Genomic DNA, 19975 nt, shown 5'->3' with positions numbered 1-19975 from the left:
ATGGCTTTTTATTGTCTCCAGACAAAGATTTGTGTTGTATGTTTTTCACTCATATTGCTGAGGCTTTAAAATTAAAAATAATTGTTCTCATTACAAGAGTAGTTGATACTGTATGTGTATAAACATCACACTTGGGCAGGACTACGACAGGGCAGCTGATGTGTGTTTTTTTTATTTAGTTTATTTTTATTTTTTGTGAAGCCACAAGTCTAAGCAACAATGGAAACTTTCTAGCAAATCTGCCTGTTCACTCAAAATAGATCTAATTCTGAAGCTTTAATAGAGCACTAGCACTTTGCTTCATGTCTACTTCAGAGTGCTAATATATCTAGTGACTGACAGGGTTGAGTGAATGTAGATTCTCTAAGGTAGTTCCTCTTGTGAACCATTGAGAGGCCTCTCAACCCTGGCATATCGGTGTGTTCCTCTTGTTAGCATGTGGTCTGAGGGGAAGCACTTTGTTTTACCAAACTCAGGAATGTGTAGAGCTAGACTTCTGAGTCCTTTATGTCTTGTCCATAACAGATAGCGTTTAAGAAATCGGTGTGCAAATTAATTGTATAGTGACACCCCAGCATTCAACAAACAACATAAATATTAAAGTGCTTATGCCCAAAATATTAGATGTATTTACTTTAACTTGCAACCAGATACTTTGTGTTAATGTATGCAAAAGGCACCTTTATAGTTGTATCTGAAATGGTAATTTGTTAAATGCTTGACAACGTTTTACACAAGGTTTCTAAGACTTCCTGTGTTTTGTAACTTAAAGTATAATTCGTGCTTGGATAGTTCATGCTTCTGTACTTTGACATGTAGAAGTTAGAAAAATATGTTATTTCACAATGGCTTATACTGTCAGTTAAGTCTGTGTCCTTGAATTATATTTGCAGGAGCGTTTGTCTCTCAAATTTGTTGATTATTTTTTATATATAGTGGTTATTTTTTGTTGTTTTTTTTTTTTTAAAGATTTGTGTCCCAATGTCAGTGGAGTTTGAAGAACTGTTGAAGTCCAGAGATAACCCCAGTGAAGAGGCCCTAAGTAAGACGTTTAAAATTTATAAAAAAAATAATACAAGATTGTACTGTTTAATTGCTTTGAGTTTATATTTCAGTTGTGAAGCACAAACGTTCAACTGAATCTTCTTGGTGCTTAGCAAAATCCAAACGACAGTACAGACTAAAGCTAATTTAACTTAGTACCTTTGCTGCTTACAAACTCAGATTTGTCTCTTAAAGATGAGATTGCAAGCTATTTGAAGCATATTGCATGGAGAAGGTAAGAAAGGGACTGCCTATCCTTTCTGCCCAACTGTATCCTGGAGATAACAAGCTTGCTGCTAGCCAAGGAAAAAGGTGTTTTGTGTTTGGGGGTGGGGGGGGCGGAGGGAGGTAGGTAGTGAGTTGGGGTAAGGGTGAGGGAGTGTATCTGCGTTTTATTATTAGAAATAAGGTCTGCTTGCATAGATCAGACTCTTGCTCATCAAGCAAACCTTTAACTGGACGTACTATGGTATTGAAAGCCAGTGAAATGCATTCAAGAACGGTGATACGTTTACATTTCTGTGTATCAGCAATAAGGCAAACCGTCATTCTGTGTCATTTGAAGATGGGCCCTAAGCATGACACATTCTCATAATCAAGGCTGAACCACAATGTAGAGATTGTAAGAGATCTATTACTATCCAAGCTGCATATAGTTCAAGTAAAAACATTATAGTGACGTAATTCGCACCTGCAGCCAGTTATTTTTCTGATGCAGTTGGCTTCATCTGTATAGTTTTCCATAAAGTTAGGAGGCTTTATGAAATGAGCCAACCGTCCCAAGGTTGTCTAAAAAAAGTTTTAAAGATTCTTTAAAACACAACATTTAGTAGGGTACCTGGTGCCAACAATCTAGGTAGTGCAGATTCCAGTGGGGTCAGGGTTTGGTGGCTTCTGAAGTTTGAGTGTATCTCACATTCTTCTCAAAAGAGAGCACATCACATCTTTGACTCAAGATTCAGTTATCTACTTAACACTTCTTGCAAAAGGCCAAATTGAGAAATTACCAAAGTTACTACTGTAAGGAAGTCAGAATGCAATAAATGTGGGATGGGGAAGAAATGTATTACTGATGTTATCAGATGGTCGGGTCGTTAAGCTAGGAGGCAGTAGTTCCATTTTATGAAATCTTAAAAATATGTAGGGTTTTCTTTTCTGTGTATATATACCATGCATGTATGGTCTTTATTTTTATTCTGTATTTCATATTACCCTATATGTTTATGGGAAGAAACACTTAAAATGTACAAGTCAATATAAAATATATTTTTAAGCCCTTTCTGTGTTGGTTGATCACTGGAAGTACAGTGCCAAAGAGTAAATCACACATTGAGGTCTAGTGAGGGTACCAGGATTAAACCCCAGATCAGATCGCACTCAGCCAATTTAGTCGGTTGACCACATCTACTTTCAGAGAAAGGCGTTCCGAGATGTAGGGAACACTGGAGGTTTTGAACCAGCGAGCATGTTTAAAAGGCTGCTGCATTTCGGGCAGAGACAGTATGCATTCTTGCTCTACAAGTGCTCTAGATCCGTCTTCCAACAGTGTTCGGTCAACTGCTCGCTAAAAGAGTGAGCCTGAGTAATATTTTTGAGTGGAAATTGAACACTGAATGTTCTGAGAAATCTAACTTGAAAATGTATTTTCGTTGTTGAATTAAAAATCCTGTTGTATGCCTCTTACAAAAAAACATTGCGATGTGAGGCGGGCTATGTTTGTCCTTTAGAGGAAGAAACCTTTTCTCGTAGTATTGTTTTGTGACATTGTTTTGAGAGAAAACGCTAAGCCAAAGAAAGACTTGAGTGGTCTAGTAATATGAAGGCGATGTAATGGTCCTTTAGGTTTTAACAAAATGAGATTGTTCTTAAAAGGTTGAGGAGTTATCAGCAGTTGGATTTTTCGTAGCATTTCTGGAAGAAAGAAAATGATGAAAGGATGACAAAAAATGGGCAGCATTAGAAGATTGGGTTAGTGATTTAACATTTTGAGTTTGGTGATTCAGATGGAGCATGATTAGGTGTTGAAAGTGTAAAGTATTTGGTCCATTTTTGTAGGGGTGGACATGGAGAAGTGTTAAATAAGGGCTCAATTTGCTATGGGTAGAGTTGGACAGTTACAAAAAGAGGGACCTTGGGAGGGTGCTGAGCCTGTTCCTGTGGTCAAGATTTTAGTAGACAAATGGGAGGCAAAGTAATTGGTCAAGATATCTGGTTGTTTTGAGTTATTTTGGCAGGGTCAAGCTAAGACCAGTTAATTTTTATTGTACTCAATACCGGTTGTGTGCATGATTTCTGCCATCTTTATAAATGCGTGTGCATTTGTATTTTGAAAGTAGAAATGGTCCATGTGAGCCAGGACCGTGAGCAGAGTACAAGTGGAGTGAATGTACAGATACAGTATTAAGCATTAAAGAATGTCACTGGACTGTAGAAAAGGTCAGAGAAGGTGTTGTCAAGGCATTTGATTTGATTGCCTTTAGTCTGGTGTAGGTTGCTAGGGAGCTATTCAGTATCAATTTTACAGCTGCATCTTGACTATGAGCACAAGGTCTATTTGAACTGTACCCAGTAAGGCTGATCATAGATGTAGAGTTAAAATTTCTCCTTGTAGGAGAAATGTTTTTTGGGATGAATCTGAAAAGTATCTGTAAAAGGTGGCATCTGCCAAGAAGTGAAGCTCCCCAAGTGAAGGCAGCAGAGACAGTTATACTCACTTTTTAGGTGGTTCTAGAACTCGTCATGTGACCTGAATTTTCACTCTACTAACAAGTGAAGGAGTGAGATCACGGGAGATGGGGAAATCGAGGGCAGACTATCTTCTGAAGTATGCAAGAACAGGGCTTTCACTAATGCAGGCGTTTTTTGTTTTTGTTTTTTTAAATCACACTTCCGGGCGTCAAGCCTATTCCTCTGCTAGACAACACTTGATAAATACATTTCAGTAAAGTCAAGAAGATATGGCATTTATTGGTTACTTTATTTTAACCTACATACCAGGCGTTTTATGCAGTTTTCTCACCATGATTTGGGTCTGTTGTAGGAGCTCACAGTTAACACGCATACTTTGCATAGTTGTTTGGTTCCACTAAGATTCAAGTCCTCCATTTCTGATGGCAGAGTTCAAGCATTATTAACCTTACCACTTCCTAATCAGTCCTGCCTTTGTGGAGGGCCCAACGTGAAATTTGCTGTGCAGGAAGCTTATGTTTTCCACACTGTGCCTGGCAATGTGGAAAATATAAAATAATCTTAAATTCAACAGAGTTCAACACCCGGTTTTTCAAGCAGGGTGAATTTGAGCTACTGGGCAGTGATGAGGTTCTCCAGGACGTGAATCGAGGTGATTTATCAAGAGGCTAAATGTAGTGGGGGTAGTTTCCTTTCATTTGTCCATGTAGTGTGCTTTGTAACTGCAAGTCTTTAGGTCTTTTCAGATTGTTGGAGGGTTGGTGCCTTTTGTAAAATTGGTGACATTTTATTCCAGATCTTGTGACAGTAGTAGGACAAGACCTGTTTGCTGGTTTTCAGTGTTTTTGCTTTTTTGTTGATTCCAGACTGACCATGTTGTGACTTCTTTTGTGGCGTTGTCCGCTATAGGTAGTTAATTTTTCATCCTTGTAAGAAAAGGTGCTTATTTTGGTGACTTTATATGAGCTATAGCTTGTCTTAAAGTAGGCGGGAAGTTGGAGTTAGAACCAGTGTTATTCCTCCATGTGTGATGTGGGTGTGGATCTTTAGGTTGTCTATCAAAAGGGCCAGAGCAGTGTTGTAAAGACTGTATAGCAAAACATTGCTTCCATCCAAGTACAAGGCAGCCGGGATTAGGACTTTAGTTCTTAAGTCAGCTTCAAGAAGGGAACAAATTCACTTTATTCCTGAGTGCAAGCTTGTACCATGCTGTTTTAGTTTCTTTGCAAAGTGTTATTTGAAGCAGAGTTGGTTTTGAAGGGTGAGCCAAACAGTTTGTATAGGATTTCCAGTTGGGAGTGGGGATTTCTGGTTCATTTTGGAGAGACTGGCTTGAGACTGTAATTGTTGTTGTTGGCAGATCGGAAGACTTATATCTTGGCTGGATTGATCAGGTAGGAATGTGAAACTCTGTAATGAATGAAATAGAGGCATGTTTTCAGCCATTGAATGCCGTGAAGAATTTAAACTTTTAGGTAGAGTTGAATGTTGATGCAATATTCTTGACTGTTTTTGCTGATATTGCTCAGTAGAATTCCATGAAGTTCCATAAGGATGATGGAACGGATTGAGCTCCATGATAGGCTGTTGAAGATCAGGATTTTCTTGGTTGTTGAGCTTGCATCTGGATGAGTTGTTGGAGGCTGATTAGGTAAGATAAGAACCATGGCTTACAGCAATAGATACACTTAAAAAAAAGAAAAGAAATTATACTGGACCCTTGGTTTAGCCGCAGACATGGGATGCACTCAATGGACACCCTCCTAATTCAGACTTGCTGTATAAAAGGTGATTACCTAACAGATTTCAAGTGAAAGGGTGAACTTTGCATTAAATGTAAATGATAAAGAAGTAGTTGATCACTAGAAAGTGAACACTCGTGGAAACACTCGTGAAAGTGAACAGCTGTGGTATATAGTGATAGGCTTCAAGAGATTTTTATTACAGCAAATTGAAAAATAGAATTGTTAGATTAAGCCTGTTTGTTTTTTGTGGAGGTATTGTGAGCACTGTTCATAATTTGTGAGATGTAGGTGTACTGAGTCCATGTCAGGCTCCATTGTTTTAAAGAAATGTGTACATGTATCTCAGCAAAGACTGGTAGATCTTTGATTTTTCTCACGTTTCCACACCTCCGTTTAGATTTAGTTGAATTTACAGATGAAGAGGGGTATGGACGATATTTGGACCTCCACGACTGCTACCTCAAGTACATTAATCTTAAATCATCAGAGGTGAGACTCATGACAGTTACAAACATATATTACAATAGTTTGACGTATATCCAACACTGCATGTAACAATTATTGTTGCTATTTGCCATTTCTGCAAACAGCTTGCTTCTTTCCAAAAATGCAGCTTTTAAATGAATACAAATATGACCAAGATCCAGATTTGTTAGTAAAGTAAAGGGTGTTTGACCTTTCTCTGGAACGTGGTGTAGGAAACTGGGTTCTGGTTGCTGAAGCCCCTCCCCTACTTTTTGCCTGGTTTCTGATGCAACTTTGACTAAAGGGCACTGGATTCCAGTTAACCAGGTCCGCAGTGTTCCTTCCCCATAAAAACACGACCACTGGTTACTTGATCCCCAATTAACAAGGCCTTTAGCATTTTTTGTAACACCCTAGTAAAGGGTACCTATGGCATAGGTACTAAAGAGGGTCCCTAAAAGGTGCAGCATAACTTGTGCCACTCTAAAGGACCCATTACCAAACTCATTCGGACTGCCACTGCAGGCTGCATGACAAGGTACCCCAAAAAGTGAAAACATGCCCTCTAACACTGCATGCAATATATGTAAGTCACCCCTACAGCAGATCCTACAGTCCTAAGGCAGGGTGCATTATATTACATGTGAGGACATATCTGCTAGAACAGTTATGCCCCCGCTATGTCCGTGTTGATTCTCAGACATAGTAAGTGAACAGGGAAGCCATTTTAAGTACATGTGCTGGACACTGGTCAATACGAGTTCCGAAGCTACATGATGGCTTCACTGAATATAGAGATGTTTGGTATTAAATATCTCTTATTAATAAACCCTCACTGATGCCAGTGATGGATTTGTTAATACATGCACCCATAGTGCCCCCTAAAAACCTACCATCTACCTGTATGCTGGCTGACTAGTTTTAACCACCCTGCCACCAACAGACAGGATTCTGACTCCCAGTGGTGAGACTCTTTGCTCTCGGGCGGACAGGAGTGTTAGCACACAGTCAACAACCCCCCCCCCCCTCCCCAACAGGATGTCCTGCAAATTTGCATTCCAAAGCAGGGTGCTACAAAGAAGCCCACCTTCCTTGGTATGCAGATCTGGCTTCTCTCTAAAGGAAATGCCAACCCCTCCCCCATGTCCCCCCCACCCCTTCCCCCCTCTGGCCCATTTGACACCTGGACAGGCAGGAAATTTTAGGTTCAGATTGGTGTGTCCACCCCTAAGGTCAGTCCCCACCTCTAAGGTTAGCTGCCTGATGTGGACATAACATTTAGAAATCTACCAGCTTGGTGTTGGCACAGGGTTATGCACACTTTCCACAGGAAGTGGTCATATAGGGGACATAGTGACCCCAGGAGTAAGTAGCCCATTGGCTACTATCCTACACTTCTCTAAACGACCTTAAAGTCAGTATTTAGGGAAGCCCCTGGCACAAAGAAATCCGATTCCTGCTGTCCTACGAAGAAGGAGGATACTGAAGAGCCTCTACAGCAAAAACTGGAAGAGGCAACTGACGTGGCATCAGCCCTGCCGGCCTGTCTGCTGTTCCTGCCAAATTGCACCGCTCGTCTTGTCCTGCAAGCTGTTGTGCCTCCAAAATCCTTGGAGGACTGCCTGCCTTCAACAAAGACCCAGGAACTCCTGTGGAGCAGCGGATCTGCTTCCTTGCATCCTGCAGGTACCTCAAGAGACCTGAGAAGACTCCAGACCACCAAAACCCAACACCGGAAAGTACCACTGCACCCGTGCCTCCTACCCTGAGCTAAAGTGGGCCAACTGTGGCCGTGTGGTCCCCCGACCCTCCAGAGTCAAAGCCTACTTTGGACTCAACGATGAGGACTGCAGCCTCTGCAGTTCCCTGGACTGTGAGTGCTCTCAGTGGCAAAAATCCAACACCTCTACACCTGCTACCCCTGGCCCATTGAGAAGAGGACCTAAGGTGTCCCCACGTCCCAGAACATCGTGAGAGCTGAGTCCCCTTATTGATTCAGCCAGACTGGCCTCCCAGTCCAAACCTGCAGCCTCTTTTTAACCAGACCGATCCCCATTGACTAACACTGGGCACCCGACGTTGCACCCGGCTGCCCCATTGCCACCCAAAGTGACCTGTTGTTGTCTTGGACCTTGCCCCATACTTACCTTAAGTCCAGGCGATTGGTTCCAAGTCGCTGTGAAGTGCCTGAATGAAGTACTTGTTTTTCTCCCATAGGACAACATTGGGTACCCCATGCTGAGAAGCACATCTGTACCCGGCCGCCCGAGGTGACCTGTTGATGCTGCCTTGGACCTTGCCCCATACTTACCTCAAGTTCAGGAGATTGGTTACAGAAGTCGCTGTACTATACCTTTATGCAGTATTTGGTTTTCCTCCTTAGGATAACATTGCTGCCTCTGAAAAGAAAAAAGAAGTGTTGACTTTTGAAATCTGAAAGCATTTCTCTTGCAAAACGTACTTAGCTGATCGTATTGATTTTGGTGCCTAAATTTTATATAAATATGTTTGTTATTTTTGTAAATTGGTGTTAATCTCCTTACTGAATCGTGTCTCATTTATTGACTGTGTGCCTGTGGTAAATGTCTAACTCTGCTCTCTGATCAGCATAAGGCTGCTCGACCACACTCCCTCTAAATAGAGCACTTTGGAATTCCATAGCAGGCCCTGTCCAGTTATAAGGGAACCCCTGGACTCTTTTCACATTTTGCTATACTATATAAAAAGCCAGCTTCCTACACATGGCCAGACACTGCTTGGCGTGGGCGGTAAGTGTCCTTCCTCAGTTAGTGTGCTTTCTACAGTACCCTAAGCCCTCTTTAATAAATTAGTCTACACTAGATTTTGCAGCACTTCTGCTGTGTAGCGTGGGTGAACGGTTAAAAAAAAGAAAGTGATATGGGATGGCCAGCGTTCACAACTTCATTACCCTTTTTTAACCTTCAGCCAAACAGCACAGCAGCTGCGCTGCTCTGCACCATAGCTAAATAAAATATTGACAAAGACAATAGATCTTGTGTAGGTGAGACCTACGTTTTGCCAGTACTCTCTTCCATGGGATGCATGGCAGGACTCCAGACCCAACCTTAGTCCCAGCTTGTGATAAATTGTTTACTCAGTAATTGCCCTCTGTAGGAAGTTGACTCTGTATGTGCTATTTCAAAGTAAGGAATAGCATGCACAGAGTCCAAGGGTTCCCCTTAGAGGTAAAATAGTGGCAAAAAGAGATAATACTAATGCTCTATTTTGTGGTAGTGTGGTCGAGCAGTAGGCTTATCAAAGGAGTAGTGTTAAGCATTTGTTGTACATACACATAGACAATAAATGAGGTACACACACTCAGAGACAAATCCAGCCAATAGGTTTTGTTATAGAAAAATATCTTTTCTTAGTTTATTTTAAGAACCACAGGTTCAAATTTTACATGTAATATCTCATTTGAAAGGTATTGCAGGTAAGTACTCTAGGAACTTTGAATCATTACTTTAGCATGTATACTTTTTACATAAAACACAATAAGCTGTTTTAAAAGTGGACACTTAGTGCAATTTTCACAGTTCCTGGGGGAGGTAAGTTTTTGTTAGTTTTGTCAGGTAAGTAAATCACTTACAAGTCTCAGGTTTGGGTCCAAGGTAGCCCACCGTTGGGGGTTCAGAGCAACCCCAAAGTTATCACACCAGCAGCTCAGGGCCGGTCAGGTGCAAAGGTCAAAGAGGTGCCCAAAACACATAGGCTTCAATGGAGAGAAGGGGGTGCCCCGGTTCCAGTCTGCCAGCAGGTAAGTACCCGCGTCTTCGGAGGGCAGACCAGGGGGGTTTTGTAGGGCACCGGGGGGGGACACAAGTCAGCACAAAAAGTACACCCTCAGCAGCGCGGGGCGGCCGGGTGCAGTGTGCAAACACGCGCCGGATTCACAATGGTTTTCAATGAGAGATCAAGGGATCTCTTCAGCGTTGCAGGCAGGCAAGGGGGGGGCTCCTCGGGGTAGCCACCACCTGGGCAAGGGAGAGGGCTTCCTGGGGGTCACTCCTGCACCGAAGTTCCGTTCCTTTAGGTGCTGGTGGCTGCGGGTGCAGGGTCTTTTCCAGCCGTCGGGAAATGGAGTTCAGACAGTCGCGGTCAGGGGGAGCCTGGGGATTCCCTCTGCAGGCGTCGCTGTGGGGGCTCAGGGGGGACAACTTTGGTTACTCACAGTCGTAGAGTCGCCGGAGGGTCCTCCCTGAGTTGTTTGTTCTCCACCAGTCGAGTCGGGGTCGCCGGGTGCAGTGTTGCAAGTCTCACGCTTCTTGCGGGGAGTTGCAGGGGTCTTTAAATCTGCTCCTTGTAACAAAGTTGCAGTTCTTTTGGAGCAGTGCCGCTGTCCTCGGGAGTTTCTTGTCTTTTTCGAAGCAGGGCAGTCCTCAGAGGATTCAGAGGTTGCTGGTCCCTTGGAAAGCGTCGCTGGAGCAGGTTTCTTTGGAAGGCAGGAGACAGGCCGGTAAGTCTGGGGCCAAGGCAGTTGGTGTCTTCTGTTCTTCCTCTGCAGGGGTTTGTCAGCTCAGCAGTCCTCCTTCTTGTTAATTGCAGGAATCTATTTTCCTAGGTTCAGGGAAGCCCTTAAATACTAAATTTAAGGGCGTGTTTAGGTCTGGGGGGGTTAGTAGCCAATGGCTACTAGACCTGAGGGTGGGTACACCCTCTTTGTGCCTCCTCCCAAGGGGAGGGGGCCACATCCCTAATCCTATTGGGGGAATCCTCCTTCTACAAGATGGAGGATTTCTAAAAGTCAGAGTCACCTCAGCTCAGGACACCTTAGGGGCTGTCCTGACTGGTCAGTGACTCCTCCTTGTTTTTCTCATTATCTCTCCTGGACTTGCCGCCAAAAGTGGGGGCTGGGTCCAGGGGGCGGGCATCTCCACTAGCTGGAGTTCCCTGGGGCATTGTAACATGAAGCTTGAGCCTTTGAAGCTCACTGCTAGGTGTTACAGTTCCTGCAGGGGGGAGGTGTGAAGCACCTCCACCCAGAGCAGGCTTTGTTTCTGTCCTCAGAGAGCACAAAGGCTCTCACCACATGAGGTCAGACACTCGTCTCTCAGCAGCAGGCTGGCACAGACCAGTCAGTCCTGCACTGAACAATTGGGTAAAATACAGGGGGTATCTCTAAGATGCCCTCTGTGTGCATTTTTTTAATAAATCCAACACTGGCATCAGTGTGGGTTTATTATTCTGAGAAGTTTGATACTAAACTTCCCAGTATTCAGTGTAGCCATTATGGAGCTGTGGAGTTCGTTTTTGACAGACTCCCAGCCCATATACTCTTATGGCTACCCTGCACTTACAATGTCTAAGGTTTTGCTTAGACACTGTAGGGGCATAGTGCTCATGCACATATGCCCTCACCTGTGGTATAGTGCACCCTGCCTTAGGGCTGTAAGGCCTACTAGAGGGGTGACTTACCTATGCCACAGGCAGTGGGAGGTTGGCATGGCACCCTGAGGGGAGTGCCATGTCGACTTAGTCATTTTCTCCCCATCAGCACACACAAGCTGGCAAGCAGTGTGTCTGTGCTGAGTGAGGGGTCCCTAGGGTGGCATAAGACATGCTGCAGCCCTTAGAGACCTTCCCTGCCATCAGGGCCCTTGGTACCAGGGGTACCAGTTACAAGGGACTTACCTAGGTGCCAGGGTTGTGCCAATTGTGGAAACAATGGTACATTTTAGGTGAAAGAACACTGGTGCTGGGGCCTGGTTAGCAGGGTCCCAGCACACTTCTCAGTCAAGTCAGCATCAGTATCAGGCAAAAAGTGGGGGGTAACTGCAACAGGGAGTCATTTCTTTACACCCTCCATTCCTATAAAATGATCTTCAGTCGATCACAATGTTGGATTTCACAGGTTTTCTAGTAAATCAGAAAATAGATCAAATATTGAGACAGTTTCTGCATTTTAAGTCTGCTTTCTATTTCATGTTATTGCAAGTGAACTCGGTTGAGGCCTATTTTCCTGTGTCCTGTGTCAATTAGAGCTTGTTAGGCTAATTTCCTGCCTTTGTTTTTTTTTTTTTTTTTTTTTTAGTCTGTCCAGTCAAAGTAATGTAGGGCTGCAGAATCAGTACCTAAATTCTTTGGGGGAAAAAAGAGAAATAAATCTTCCCTTTCTTTTTTTTTTTTTTTTTTTTTTTTTGTTGCTGTGTCGAATGTGCCTAACCATTTTGATGCATATGCTTTCCAACAGCTCCTACAGAAGAATAAAGCAGGTGGATGAAGGCTTTATGAAAGAAAGTCTAAGGCTTCTGCCACCAAAAATTCCTCCGCCATCTGGGGATGAAACAGTAGCTTTGGGGCAATGTAATAGCATCTTCCTGTAGAAAGAAAAGAAGACTTTTAATAAACCATCAAGGGAAACATGAACACTTAAAATCAGTAGATCATGAGTGCAACAGCATTGCTCAACACACTGCTCGTCCTGCATTTTCTTTTTTCTTTTTTCTTTTTTTCTTCTTTCTTCTTTCTTTTTTTCATTTGTCACATGGATAAATAAATCCGAAAAGATGAAGGCAGGTGCCAGCAACCAGCATGTTCATGTGTTGTCCTGTCAGACTGTTACAATAGTAGTACTAAAAACAGCAACAGAAGCCTTTTTTCCACTATACAGGAGCAGAAAAAAACTGTCATTGTCAAGAAGGGGTCACCTGCAATAGAACACTAATGCGGTGATCCTGCCCAAACCTCTCACTGCCCAAGTAGGAAGGACCGTTCCTCATCTTGTTGTAGAATCTGCACAAGACCAGATTTCAAAGCTCTCCACCCTGAATTCTGTTCTTAGGTGTCAAAAGTATTTTTCCTGAGCCAGCTGGTAGAGTAGGTTTTGAAGTCAGCATCCTAAGCATTTTTTCAAAGTGCATGGCAAGTGAATATTCATCTCTATCTCAACAACTTTTTGTTCAATACCAGCTTTTTTGTATCTTCACTCTCTCCTGCTGAATAGATACAAAATGTTCTTTGCATTCATTAGACCTTAATCTGAATGCCTGTACAGGACACCCACGAGAGAGTGGATAAAACAGTGATAAATGGTAACGTGACCGAGTGGTGGACCATTCGAGTTTCAGTCTTTTGAGGGTGCTTGCCTTCAGATGGGTAAGTAACACAATCAGTGGCACTTGTTCATAGCCACATAAACATGTCATTTATAATTAAAGAAAAAGTGGCCTCTGAATCCGAGCTCTTGTATACAGGCTGGACAACTTAAATTTTTTTACAAAAAATAGAGAAATCTTTCCTGCATTAATTCAAAAGAAAATAACATAGTGGGATATGGTCTGTTTGCTTGGTTTATTGCACCTTTGTTGTTTGCTGCCTGGGATGAGTCAGAACAGCCTGAGCTCTCTCGTATGTTGGTCCATCCTCAAACCTTGTGACTGAGATGGATAGTAGGACAAGTTGTGGCAGGTATGACTGCCAAGAGGCCTAATAACATGACCTGGCAGTGGACAAGACCGGTACTGGCTGTCTTTGGACTAACCTTCTAAAGATGGTGCAGCAAAGAGCAGAGGGGTAAAGCTGTAAAGGCATGTTTCCTTAATTCAGTTATTGTCAGAATTAAAAACAAAACATGTATATTTAGAAATCTGTTCTATGATACCTCGCCTGTGCAGAAATAATGAACTAAGTAGAGAGAGAGAGAATGTGCATGATAGAGAAAGACGTTAACAAGTAACTTTATCTTACTCCTAGATCAGATTAATAAAATAACCATATTTTATTGCTATTTTTCTAGTCTTTGTTTACCTGGTGGTTTTCTGAATGTTTAAAACAGAAACCTTAAAAATATGGTTAACAACAATGGCTAGGCAAAAGGAAGCAAAGCTACTTTTTAAAAAAGATTGTATAAATGTTAAATGAAGGTTTGCCCTCCAGTCCTTCAGTTGCCTTTAACATCAATAAGAATACAGTAGATTGGTAATTATATGCTCATTATCTGCATGAGTTAAGCATTTGGGAGGGCTAAAGTGGTTTAGTGTTGGATCGTCATACCGGAGTTGCCATGAATTTTCACTGGTTTTTGCTAACTTAATGTAACCTTTCTTATTTTCAGAAACTTGATTACATTACATACTTATCTACATTTGATCAGCTTTTTGATATTCCAAAAGAAAGAAAAAATACAGACTACAAAAGGTAAGTGGGAAGGAGACAGTATTTTGTTCAATGGGTAAGGATACAAACAGTGGTATACATAAGCAGTCAGGGTTTAATACAGTTAATTTGTTAATTGTGGTGATCTCTTTTCTGACATTCTCGCCAAACTGTGAAAGACTGCTACATAAGCTTTTTTTTTTTTCTTTCTTCTTATACATGTCCATGGTAAAAAAAAAAAAAACACAAGGCAAAAAAAAACGTGCATCACTGAATCAACAGTGTAATCAACTGATGATCCATGCTACACAAGTCCAGTCCCCAATTGTGTTATTGTAATTTGTGAGTTCCCCGTGGATGGTTCTACCCTGAATCCTCATGCTTCTTTACTATTTGGTCTGCATGTAAATGTATGGATTAGGAAGATACCACATGAAAGATCTGAATGCAGACACTGTTGAGGAAACAGTCTCCTTCCCATGGGAGCTCTCTGTGCTTGCCCTGTATCTTCAACAATCTACCATGGTTTCTAACACATGCTACACCCACAATTCTACCTGCTTCGCCTTTCTTGAGATTTTTGTCTCTTATGTTACCCCATTACTTCATCCTCTCTCTTTCCCTATCCGAGAACTGTGGTCTTGTACAACCTACCTCATTTATTCTCATATAGTCTTGGGAATAGTTGGTAGAGTCAAAGAATATCCATGTTAAAAGCGTGTTCACTGCCATAGACGGCACTCCCGTCATTGGCATAAAAATAAATAAATAACTTATTAAAGGGAGCCTTTGCAGCCCAAATTGTTATCTTCAAGTTGGTCTTCTAAGGAAAAAGCCTTGTATGCCTCTGTCCCTCTAGCCGAATGAGCACCAGTTTGTGACTTAGCAATGCTGCTTCTGACATGACCCAAACACACTGATCTGACGATTGTCTTAAATGAAATTACCCCAAACAGTGTCTGGAAAGACATCAGGGGTTTCAGAACCCTTTTGAGACACTACTCTTCAGTCATGTCCTTATCAGTCATATTGTAGCTCACCACACACAGCTTGGGAGTGTCAAGGAAAGCTGGATAAGAATTAGCCCGGGTGTTCGACGTTGTCTTGTCTGCCAATAATAAAAGTTGCCCCTTCAGGAATAATTATCATCCAGTCATGTCCAGCGACAATATGAGAGACAGCAACATAGCTATTTTTGCTGAAAGTTACTTCCTGGACAAGAACTTAAGCAAGGATAACATTACTTTCACAATCAGATTCGTGTCACAGAGGAATGAGAGCCTAGGACCCGAAGGATTGGAGAACCTGATTTCTCTCAGAGCTTGTAAAGAAAAGTATGCTCCTATTCTGATGGATACAACTACCTGTGGATTCCTCACCTAATGAATACTCCCAGGGCGCCAGCTTTCGACGGAAATCTTCTTCCTAGCTTCTGCACGTCGACGAGGACGTCACATTTGCCCACGCGACGCCGTCTGACGTCATACAGGCAATAAGAAGTCCTCGCCGACGTCAGTTCCCTTTTTTCCGTGTCATTCGAAACGGTTATCTTCGAGGGAGCTACTGTTGCTTTTAGAGTTAGTTTATTTTTCTGCTACGTGTTTTTTCTCTGAAGTTACTATGTCTCAGAGGAAGTCTGGTTTCAAGCCCTGTGGAGAGTGTGGCGGCAAAATGTCGGTTACTGACCCGCATTCGGACTGTTTGTGGTGTTTGAGTTCCGACCACGACGTGGCCACGTGTGATTCATGTCAACACATGAATCCGAAAGCCCTGAAGGAGCGAGAAGCCAAACTCTTTATGGCGAAGTCGAAGAGAAAGGAGAAGAGACATCATAGAAAATCCTCCTCGCCGAAGTCCCATCGACGTCATTGAGACTCCTGGCGTCATCGGGACTCACGGCGCCATTCGAGCAAGGAGAGGTCTCGATCGAAGTCACCATCGGCTCGGCGTCGGAAGACTTGGGAGGTCAGTCCCACAGTCACTCCTCCTCCATCGACGCCGTTGCCTTCTCCGGCTTCACTGACTTCGCCTGGGCAGACGTCTTCAGTGTTTGAGGTGCCACAGCCTCAGGTGTTCTCACCGATGTCGCGGGCGTCAAGGCCGGCATCTGGGTCGCCTTCGCTCCAGGCACCCCAGTATCCGGCTTTCCCGGCCCCTGGAGCCGATAATACCGCATTTTTAAATGCGATGTTTACCATCTTCCAGCAGATGGCTCCAGGCAGTGCTCCGACTGGTCCTTCGGGTCCGTTGTCTTTCAGCTTAGGTGCTCCGGCGCCGCTACGGCCAGCACCCTTAATGCCCTTTCTCCCCTTGGGGAATGTGGGCTCGGCTCCGGTGGCTCCCGAGGTTTCGGCCACGGAGGTTTCGGCTTCGGGGTTTCGGCCAGTGACCCCGGCAGGGCCTTCTGAGACTCCGAGGCACACTTCTCTTCATCCGACTCCTGGCTCTGCGTCGAAGCTTCCTGTGGCGCCTGACATGGCGTCGGATGGATCCGGTGATCGGCGTCGTTCCTCGACTTCTGCAGACGCCATGTCGACGCCGCGAATTGAGGAGAGGTTACATTCGAGGAGACGTGCTCTCCGTCTCTTGGAGGAACAGGAATATCAACGGGTCCTGGAGGAAGGGGAAATTGAGGATTCTGGCGAGGGTCTTCATGGACTGGATACAGCTAGTGGCCTTGATACTTCCCCTGAGTGGGACTTGTCATCTCCAGGGGAGTATACTGAAGAGGCAGCCACTTTTCATGCTGTGATAAGGAAGGGCGGCTAACTTCCTCGAACTGCCTTTGCCGGTGGCTGAGGCGAAACAAAATTTACTGACTGAGGCCTCTACATCGGCAGAGCCTCTTTTGCCATTTAACGAGGCGCTGATTGAACCGGTATTGGAGGTTTGGAAGAAGGCAGTATCTTCCTCGGCTGTCAATAGGTCTGTGGCCAGGAGGTATCGGGCTGCACCATCTGACCCTGGCTTTCTTTCCAGACACCCTATGCCGGAAAGCTTGGTGGTCCAGGCTTCCTGTTCTGCAAGATCTGCGTCTGGATCTTTTCCAACAGTGCCGGCGGACAGAGACTCCAAAAAGTTGGACTCGCAGTCAAAGAAAGTGTTTTCGTCTTGTAGCATGGTATTAAAGTCCACCAACGCTACGTGTATCTTGGAGAGGTACATCTATGCTCTTATGGACGAGATAACATCATCGCATACAGAGCTTCCTCAAGGACTCTTGAATCTCGTGTCGGATGCTCAGGCTGCTGCAACCCAGGTTATCCAATCTGGGTTGGATACGACTGACTCGGTGGCTAGAGCGATGGGCACGGCGGTGGTTGCGGGAAGACAGGCTTGGCTTCGCAACTCAGGGTTCTCTTCGGATGTGCAGTCGACCCTGTTGGACCTCCCGTTTGATGGGGACAAACTTTTTGGTGCCAAAGCAGATTCGACCTTGGAGAGGTTTAAGGAGAGCAGGGCCACAGCCAAGTCGTTAGGACTGCAAGCCGCTTCTTCTGCCTCCTCCAGGTTTTTTAGGAGGTTTCGAGGTTTTGGTCGTGGCTCATCCTCCTCTTCCTTTCGGGGGAAATTGCAACAACCTACCTCCTCTCTCACCTTTTAGATCATTTAGAGGAAGGGGTAGGGTCAGTACCAGAGGAGCCTCTCAGCAGCACTCTGCCTCTTCCTTGTCCTCGTCCTCTGGAGGGGTGCAGCAGGGGAAGCAGCCTTAGGCTTCCACCGATTCCCACTCACTCCTCTCCTGTAGGGGGAAGGTTACTGCATTTTCTTCACAAGTGGGAGGTCATCACATCAGACACCTGGGTTACCAGCATTGTGGGAAAAGGCTACACCCTTCCCTTTCGGGAGTTTCCGCCCCCCCATCCCGCCCCACCCATCTTATTGTTCAGAAGAACACCTCCTGTTAGAACAGGAGGTTCAAGTCCTCCTTTCAGAGGGCGCGGTGGAGTTGGTTCCAGAGCAGGAAAAGGGTCTAGGTTGTTGTAGGAAGTTGGCTCTGTATGTGCTATTTCAAAGTAAGGAATAGCATGCACAGAGTCCAAGGGTTCCCCTTAGAGGTAAAATAGTGGTAAAAATAGATAATACTAATGCTCTATTTTGTGGTAGTGTGGTCGAGCAGTAGGCTTATCCAAGGAGTAGTGTTAAGCATTTGTTGTACATACACATAGACAATAAATGAGGTACACACACTCAGAGACAAATCCAGCCAATAGGTTTTTATATAGAAAAATATCTTTTCTTAGTTTATTTTAAGAACCACAGGTTCAAATTCTACATGTAATATCTCATTCGAAAGGTATTGCAGATAAGTACTTTTGGAACTTCAAATCATCAAAATTGCATGTATACTTTTCAAGTTATTCGCAAATAGCTGTTTTAAAAGTGGACACTTAGTGCAATTTTCACAGTTCCTAGGGGAGGTAAGTAGTTGTTAGGTTAACCAGGTAAGTAAGACACTTACAGGGCTTAGTTCTTGGTCCAAGGTAGCCCACCGTTGGGGGTTCAGAGCAACCCCAAAGTCACCACACCAGCAGCTCAGGGCCGGTCAGGTGCAGAGTTCAAAGTGGTGCCCAAAACACATAGGCTAGAATGGAGAGAAGGGGGTGCCCCGGTTCCGGTCCACTTGCAGGTAAGTACCCGCGTCTTCGGAGGGCAGACCCGGGGGGTTTTGTAGGGCACCGGGGGGGACACAGGTCCACACAGAAATTTCACCCTCAGCAGCGCGGGGGCGGCCGGGTGCAGTGTAGGAACAGGCGTCGGGTTCGCAGTGTTAGTCTATGAGAGATCTCGGGATCTCTTCAGCGCTGCAGGCAGGCAAGGGGGGGATTCCTCGGGGAAACCTCCACTTGGGCAAGGGAGAGGGACTCCTGGGGGTCACTTCTCCAGTGAAAGTCCGGTCCTTCAGGTCCTGGGGGCTGCGGGTGCAGGGTCTCTCCCAGGCGTCGGGACTTTAGGTTCAAAGAGTCGCAGGCAGGGGAAGCCTCGAGATTCCCTCTGCAGGCGGCGCTGTGGGGGCTCAGGGGGGACAGGTTTTGGTACTCACAGTATCAGAGTAGTCCTGGGGTCCCTCCTGAGGTGTTGGATCGCCACCAGCCGAGTCGGGGTCGCCGGGTGCAGTGTTGCAAGTCTCACGCTTCTTGCGGGGAGCTTGCAGGGTTCTTTAAAGTTGCTGGAAACAAAGTTGCAGCTTTTCTTGGAGCAGGTCCGCTGTCCTCGGGAGTTTCTTGTCTTTTCGAAGCAGGGGCAGTCCTCAGAGGATGTCGAGGTCGCTGGTCCCTTTGGAAGGCGTCGCTGGAGCAGGATCTTTGGAAGGCAGGAGACAGGCCGGTGAGTTTCTGGAGCCAAGGCAGTTGTCGTCTTCTGGTCTTCCTCTGCAGGGGTTTTCAGCTAGGCAGTCCTTCTTCTTGTAGTTGCAGGAATCTAATTTTCTAGGGTTCAGGGTAGCCCTTAAATACTAAATTTAAGGGCGTGTTTAGGTCTGGGGGGTTAGTAGCCAATGGCTACTAGCCCTGAGGGTGGGTACACCCTCTTTGTGCCTCCTCCCAAGGGGAGGGGGTCACAATCCTAACCCTATTGGGGGAATCCTCCATCTGCAAGATGGAGGATTTCTAAAAGTTAGAGTTACTTCAGCTCAGGACACCTTAGGGGCTGTCCTGACTGGCCAGTGACTCCTCCTTGTTTTTCTCATTATTTTCTCCGGCCTTGCCGCCAAAAGTGGGGCCTGGCCGGAGGGGGCGGGCAACTCCACTAGCTGGAGTGTCCTGCTGGGTTGGCACAAAGGAGGTGAGCCTTTGAGGCTCACCGCCAGGTGTGACAATTCCTGCCTGGGGGAGGTGTTAGCATCTCCACCCAGTGCAGGCTTTGTTACTGGCCTCAGAGTGACAAAGGCACTCTCCCCATGGGGCCAGCAACATGTC

The 19975-nt window shown here is 44.9% G+C and overlaps 1 protein-coding gene across 1 annotated transcript in view; it reads left to right on the top strand.

The window, feature by feature from the left end:
- Positions 1-19975, top strand: part of SF3A3 (splicing factor 3a subunit 3) — a 242053-nt gene that overhangs the window by 28283 nt on the left and 193795 nt on the right. The window contains exons 6-8 of the mRNA XM_069223970.1: positions 970-1042; positions 5875-5966; positions 14017-14099. Coding sequence (XP_069080071.1) covers positions 970-1042; positions 5875-5966; positions 14017-14099 — 248 coding nt within the window. The remainder of the gene's footprint in view (positions 1-969; positions 1043-5874; positions 5967-14016; positions 14100-19975) is intronic.

The sequence above is a fragment of the Pleurodeles waltl genome, chromosome 3_1, assembly GCF_031143425.1.
Source record: "Pleurodeles waltl isolate 20211129_DDA chromosome 3_1, aPleWal1.hap1.20221129, whole genome shotgun sequence".
NCBI lineage: Eukaryota > Metazoa > Chordata > Amphibia > Caudata > Salamandridae > Pleurodeles > Pleurodeles waltl.
Note: the sequence above shows the minus strand (reverse complement) of the source record. Positions and strands in the feature narration are given on the sequence as shown.